General features: G+C 35.7%; 1 protein-coding gene across 1 annotated transcript in view; it reads right to left on the bottom strand.

The window, feature by feature from the left end:
* Nucleotides 1-6,979, bottom strand: part of CNTN5 (contactin 5) — a 310,963-nt gene extending 303,984 nt beyond the window's left edge. Inside the window, exon 1 of the mRNA XM_058846829.1 lies at nt 6,901-6,979. Coding sequence (XP_058702812.1) covers nt 6,901-6,955 — 55 coding nt within the window. The 5' untranslated portion in view covers nt 6,956-6,979. The remainder of the gene's footprint in view (nt 1-6,900) is intronic.
* Nucleotides 6,980-7,728: the final 749 nt, after the last annotated feature.

The following is a 7,728-nucleotide window of genomic DNA, read 5'->3' on the forward strand; positions in this document are numbered from 1 at the left end:
CTTACTACTGTACTATATTTCTATAGATAGGAGGCAACTTGGAAATTAGATTCTGTCAGAAGGTTTGAGCTTGGTATTCCTTAGGGTTAAAAGCTATTAGTGCGGTGCTATTTCTTGGAATAAGGTGGTTGGAGATGAACCAACAATTTGTTTTTTATTAAATCTTGGTCATGTAAAGTAAAAAAAATCCTGAACACATCTAGCCTGATAAATTGATAGCACATTGAGAAACTTCTGATCAGGTCTGTGAAAGTAAGCCATAGAAAGCCTGCTGTGCTCTCAATGAACATTCAGGGGGAATGTAAGGGGGGGGGGGGGGCGGGAACAGGGGTTAATGCAACTAAAAACTATTTAGAAGGCAATCCAGTCTTACTCTCTTTCAGCACAGGTATATGCACACACACACATACAAACTCACATATTCACTTGCAACCACCACGGAATTTCTATTAGAAACTCGATAAAACATTTAATTTTTAAAGTTATTTAATTTTGCATTCTGACTTGAGGCATTGTCATTTCTGCCAGCTCTCTTAGTAGACCTCTTCCAATATTGGTTTAACCTCATTACTTGAAAACTAGTATCTCATTTCAAAGCTGAATTTATCATAATTTCCAAGGTTTCACTGCCTTTTGATTGCATTCCTGTTAGAAAAGGCCAGGTCAATGCTTAAGAAACATTGTGGTAACCACTAATGACTTTTAGAAATGAAGTTAAAAACTTATTATGTATTTGTGATATTATTTCTGCTGCTTAGAAACTCCAAATTATTCTCCATTATGAGCTAACTGCTCCTTGTACATGTCTGGCACTGGAAGTAAGGGAAAACAGACTCAGTTGCTTGTTCAGACTAAATAATACATTTTTCATTACACCTGATCATGAGAAGTGGTCATCTAGAAGCACACTTGATGAAAATGATAATCATTTCATAGAATGAATTACTTTTGCCAGCAAACCAGTTACAAATATTCCTACAAAAACCTTATCACAGTTGCAATGTGTAGTATAATAGCTGAATTCCCTGTAGTATGAATGAAACTAGCAGAGATTCCTGGGGATGAAGACTTCTGTTGAGGTGCCATACACTGTCAAATTTGGAAAAGTATGATGGGGAAAGTCATAAGAACTATTTCAACATCTTGTTGGCCAGCAGTAGGAAATCAGCTTTATAAATTAAACATAGAAAAATGTTAAAATAAAGAACAATACAGACATGCAAGCAAGCAGAAGGATTTATCCTAAAAATATTTTCTTAAATCCATACTCAGTGCCTTTTTTCATGCCTAAAACTTTTCTCATACTTAACATTAAATGACATCCAGATTCTTGGAGCAGTAAATATTTATTAGCTTTCCATTCTTCTTTTGAATTGAATTTATAGAAATTGCAATATTTACTCCCTGATTTAACTAAGCACTGGATGGAAGAGAGAGGATGGGGATAGTTATCTTCCTTTTTTTTCAGTGCTATGGCTGTTTTCTTGCCTTGCACCCTTTGCAAATGCAGTGCTTCAGGATGAGCAATAGAAGGTTTGTGTCATCTCATTTTCCATTTTTACACAGAAGTTTGTGACCAGGAAAGTCCTCAGGCACTAGTACTTATCTGGAGCTCTGTCTCCAGGCTTTTATGCCCAGCTATCAAAGGTGACAAAGTTGCATGATATTCCCTATACTGTCATCAGTGCAGGGCCAGGAGCTGGGGCAGGGTACTGTGGGTAACTGCATAGATTTATCAGTGATAAACACTGGTTATTCATGTGTTCATCATTCATTTGGCAGAGAAGCAACATTTCACATGCTGTCCACTGAATTGAGAAGGACATTGTCTAAAAAATGGAAGAATAAAAACGCACTCAGAGTGGCATGCATATTTACATGGTTTGGTTAATGAATTTGTGAACCTTAGGCTATGAATTCTAATCCTGGCCATGGATGGTGCAAATCTGAAACTTCCATATTGAGCAGGTTTGAGATATATTTTGGAAGCTGATAAGTGCAAATTATAGAGACAATTCCTAAAAGTCTCCAAATAGCCAGATGGAGAGGGATGGGCATGATAAAAGACATGAAGCACCTCAGATCCATGCCAGCTGTAGGTCAAAACTCGTTGAGGTTTTGTCTTTGTACAGGACACTTGTGTTTGTTTGTGTCCTTGTACAGGACGCTTGTGTTTGTTTGTGCTCTCTTACTTAAGAGCATTTTTTGTAAGTCTCCATCCATATTCTAGCAAACAACTGCTCAGAAAAAGTCATGCTGGTTCTAACTTTAAACACCATATTGAGGGATACAGAAAAAAGCCCAGTATTTAGGCAGTCATTGTTTGGTAGTAAGAACGTTTTATGGGAAAAGGAATGAATGGTACACAGAGCTGAGTTTTAAGGACAAATGTTTACCCACTTGATGCTACGCACAGTGACCTCTCAGAGGTACTGCCTCTATCTTGTGAAATCTTACTACTTTCATTATACCCATAATTTTATTGATGTCATGAATTATACAGTCTTACAGAGAAAATGAGTCTCACTTTGACCCGATTAACATACAGAAGGTAATACTACAGAAGTAGATAAATGGGCAGGGGAACAAAAAGGCATACAGAATATGTGTTAGATTAAAATAGAATTAGAACTCTACAAATACTATTCACTCTATTATGCAACCTTCAGCATATATTTAAATTTGAAACATCTTGTAACAGGCAGCAATAATTATTAAAAGGAATGACAGGAGTCCTAGTCTCAAGGTCTCTTTTTCAAGTGTCTTACCTCTGCAAATAAACCCACTATTCTAATTTTTCCATAATTTGTGAGATGATAATCTTATGTCATTTTTTTTCTGTTATAAAAATACCTTCCTTTCTGAAACATGTAGAGACATACCTATTTGTCTCATGACAAGGTCAGGGGTGCTGCTTTAAAGAAAAAGTTTTTAGTAATATGTAATTCCCACCTCTCTGAGAAATCAGTGCAAGAAAACTAACAAGTCTAAACAAAGAAAAGATTCTCTTCTTACTTGTTCGTAGTGTGAACCAAAAATAAATAGCTTTTACTATACACATAAAAGCAGACTGCAAAGTGATTAGGGGAACCAGGACAATAAGATCCTGGGAATATACACCCAGACTAATTCTGACAAACTTGGATTAAATTTAAGGTGAGCATCTCTGTATTTTGTGTATTACTGTAACCAAATCAGATTTAAAAGCTACTCTGAATTTTATATTTTAAGCTTCCCCCAAGGCAATCTCTTCTCTTGCAACATACGGTCTTTATCTACAGGAAACCTTCATAGGAGTAAAAAAAACCAGAAAAGAAAAAAAATATCCCCAAAACCCTCCAAAAATCGACATTTTTTTTCCAGCCATCTATTCAGTAGTGAGGCAGTCCTCAGGTCAAAAACAACAGCTTAATTCTTCTTAAACTCCAGCTTGGCTTAAAGGACAGTACAACATGGAAGAAGGAACATACCAATTGTGAGATCTTCTTTTCATCTGTTAATTATCAATATTTCATAAATGTGAAGTTTTGGACAATTTAGGTGTATAACTGCTAGCTGTACTCCCTGACTACCATTGCCTTAAACCAGAGACATAGTTTTGTCCTCATTCTTATGTTCAGAAAATAATACATTTTTTTCTCCATTCAAATATTATTTTCTATATAGCTTAAGCACACTTCCATGCATTCATGCTTAAGCAGAACCCAAAATAACAGGGTGAATTTTAAAATAAAAATTATACAAAAATAGGATCAACACAAAATAAAGAGGTTGTTCCTTCACTTGGATTCTTTCCCTCAGCACAGCAAAATCAATACAACTGTGTAGTACTCTCTTCCAAACTCTGCCAGCTGCTAGGAGTGTTCCCATGATACACTGATTTAATGGATAAATAAGTACTGAATTTTAACACAGCCTAGAAGAACAGAAATTGAATGAACTATCTTTGTGGAACACCATCAATATCTATTGCTCTGTTGTTAACAGTGCATTCAGGCATTAAACTTACTAGGCTACCATCAGCTGAAGGAATGAACTATTTGCTGGTGTAAACATGTTTTAATGAGTGCTGTAATATAAAAACTTCTCCAAATGCAGGATGATGTAATCAAATATTATACTTATGGAGACAGTAAATTGCTAGTTATACTGATGATCTTATTTTAATAACTTCAAATCCAATTTTGTTATATTTGGTTAATTTCAGCTCTAATAGCATTAAATTTAACAATAAATAATTATACCTGCACATTAAGTAAATAAAAAAGTTACCTTTTTGGGTGTGTAAAATGTATGTGTTATCACATATTCAACGACATGTGAAAACAAGTACTGCAGTTAAAAATTATTTGTTACAGAATTTAAATATCCTGCATTAATATGGAATAAAACTTTAAAAACTCTAAAGAATCAAAAATCAGAATGAAATTTAAAAAAATGAATGTTTCAAAAACCATCAGAGATGAGTAATAAATTAACAGATGAGAAGAATAGTCAATTTTAAATATAGTGCTGAATGACTGGAAAGAGTTTACAGGATACAATCTCATTTAAATAAAATTCTTCTGTAAATATTGACTTTCAGTTTAACTTCCCAAGTAGTTACACACTTTAATGCTATATTAGAATTAGTCACTGCTAATGCTTTTAAGTCTTTGCAAGATGTTGTTTGAATGTATGTGCCTAAACAATGCCTATGGCAAACAGCTGAAGCTTGTTCCTGTGTATCCAATTTCAGGATACAGAATTGTCAGCATATTAAATGACTCACACAAATTTTGAAGCATATTAATGTGTTGTATGCAGGTAAATCTATTTGGAGCAAACTCTACAGGTATTTTCTCTAACAACAGTTGAGAGTTAGGAGATACTTGAAACCAACTGCAGGCTCAATCCCATTAGATCACAGATAAATATCTTCTGTCAGATGTTGACATTTACTTCAAAGATTTCGAGATAAAATAAATAATTCTTAAGAAGAAATCATATATTTAAATTTCTGACATACTTCTGAATTTTGCATCAATTTTCTTGCAGTTTGTAGCAATTAATTTATAAATTTAAATTTAAAGAAATAAATTACAATTAGTAGGTGGTGGTTTTAAGGTACTACTACTAGAATCACCTAAATACAAACATTTACAATACAAACTAGAATTTACAATGTGGTTGACAATCCAGCACAAAGAAAACAAAAATTTCGCTGTCCAAAATCAATGGACTCGAATAACACAAGATAATGAAGCTACATGAGGGCAATCAGATTAGATCAGACTCTCGTGTATGTATCCAAAGCATGTACATTGACATCATGGGCATATTCCAATATTTAATTCCTATGTCAAATATCATTTTATTGTTACTAATCAAGATGCTGTATTTCAATGGCTTTTGAATTTCATCTTGTGGTGACAAAAACCCAGTAAATTTTGGAAGAATGTGGGAGAAGAATAGTAACTGTTGAGATGCAATAAACCTGTCTTAATACTTGTTAATATCTTACTCTAGATCTTTAAAGTTTCACCACTCAGTGTACAAGCCCAGAGAAGGTGGCTTTAGTCTCATTCCCACCCACCCTTAGGCCCCATTATGGTCTGAGAAAGGTTCATTAGACTTTGGCCTTGAATATCTGCACCTGGCATAAATCTCTCTCCAGCTTGTCAGAAACACTGTCTATTTCCAGGAAGTAGAAGAGCATCAGTTTTTTTAAAGAGCAGCCTTTGAAACTTATTTTTCTTGCCTGAAAAACCCAAATGAAATAATATGTCTGTTGCTGAAACTTCAAAGAAAATTACCAACTAGAATTGCATCCAGGATAGATATTATGATATAATTGTATGATTAAAAGCCACTCTCTTGCAATCTTATAAACAATGACCTGAAGTGAGACCCTTTAGAGCTCTCAGTTATGAGGGGCTGATGAATACTTAAGTATTCTAAAGTATATTCAAGTAGTAGCAGGCTCTAAGAACAAGTTTTGACTGGAGAAAGGGGGGCAGGTGGAGAGAGGGCAGCATTTTTCTGTGAGAAAGAACTGCGGTGCAGTGCAGCTGAGTACAGGAATGAATGGCAGAAAGTGGACATGGACTATAAGGTGAGATTGGGACCACCAAAACTTTGGAAGACCTCAGACCCGTTTCTTGAAAGGCCTAAAAGAATGGTTTATGAATAACAAGCAACCAGCAGAGAAAGTGAGGAAATTGTCTTCAGAATAAAGACTCTCCACAAAAAGGTACCCAGCCCCAAGCCCAGGGACCCTGGAGATATCAGCCACACTGATGCAGCTGGATTATCACCTGGGTTGACACTGAAATCAGGACGGCCAGCCCCTCAACCAGGTTGGCACTGAGACTGGGATAGGCATCCCCACCATCTGGATTGATGCTGAAGTGAGGGGTGGTGTACCCTTTTTTCCTTTTCTTTTTCATTTTTCTTGTCCTCCCTTTTTCTCTTTTCCTTTCTTAAATTAATCTCCCTCTTTTGAATGAACTACTTTAATTTCTGTTTTGCTTTCCATTCTGCCCCTTGATCCAAGACCCACTGCCATGTGCTTAATGTCTCTTTTCCCTTTACCCTACATTTTTATCTGAACCCCACTGCCACATGCTTACATAGCAGGTCAGGAACTAACATACCAATTTTCATGCCAAATGCATAATTTACCAATAATACTCTGTGCTTCTTTGCAGACCCTCTTACTTCTGTCATTTTTTTTGACCAGGGAGCATTTTTGAATCTTAAGTGTTTCCTTCCCTTAAGGGTGGGTCATCACACTTAGGCAAACAGTTTTCATAATGATGTTGATCTTGTCCAGCATGCTTTTACATCTTCCTATTTCTGCTTGCAGTTAAGAGCCTTAAAATGATAAGCAAAGTTTTCTTGTTCTTTGTTTTGATTTACCTGAAAGACAGCCAGTGAGTGACAGAAACAGCAAGAGTTTCCATGACAACCACATCCTTGGTCACAAAGGTCCTTCCGTCCTTCTTTGTGCAGTTGTTAGCAACGTTGACGTTTCTTAATTAAAGCTTAGCCTAGTGGGACAAAGACAGATCTCTGTTAGGAAAATTAAAAATATCTCTCAATAATATGAAAAACAATTCAAGAGACAAAGTTGTTCCTAATGCAATTAAAAGTCTAGTTCCAAAAGTCTCTGCATACACAGGAGTGGGTATCCTGATAGATACTCTGTGGGATCCTGCTCCAGTAGTTAACAGTGTTAATAGCTCAAATGTCAGGACATTTGTATATATACATGTATATATATATATGTATGTATATATATATACATATATGCAGGAAGTGCTCTGCATATATGTATATATATATATATATATGTATTTATATGGATATCACCTTAAAACTGCATGTCTTGCAGCTTTGAATTTCCAAAAAGCCAGGATTAGAAGATGATACACATATCTTTCACAGCAAACGTATTCAAAGTACATAACCTGACATGTGTCCTTATTTTCCTGAAAGATGTTGATATTTGATGTAAAGTGTTTCATAAAGCTCATGTGGCAGTGTGGGTTAGATGAGTGGACAGTGAGGTGGATTGAGACTTGGCTAGAGGGCAGAGATTAGATTGTTGTGACCACTGGTGCAGGGTTTAGTTAGAGCCTGTAGCTTGCAGTGTTCCCCAGGGATCAATACTGGGTCCAGTTGTGTTCAACTTATTAATCAGTGACCCTGGCTGAATGTAAAACTCAGGAAAATGGCTGATAATAC

Source organism: Poecile atricapillus, chromosome 1, assembly GCF_030490865.1.
Source record: "Poecile atricapillus isolate bPoeAtr1 chromosome 1, bPoeAtr1.hap1, whole genome shotgun sequence".
Lineage (NCBI taxonomy): Eukaryota > Metazoa > Chordata > Aves > Passeriformes > Paridae > Poecile > Poecile atricapillus.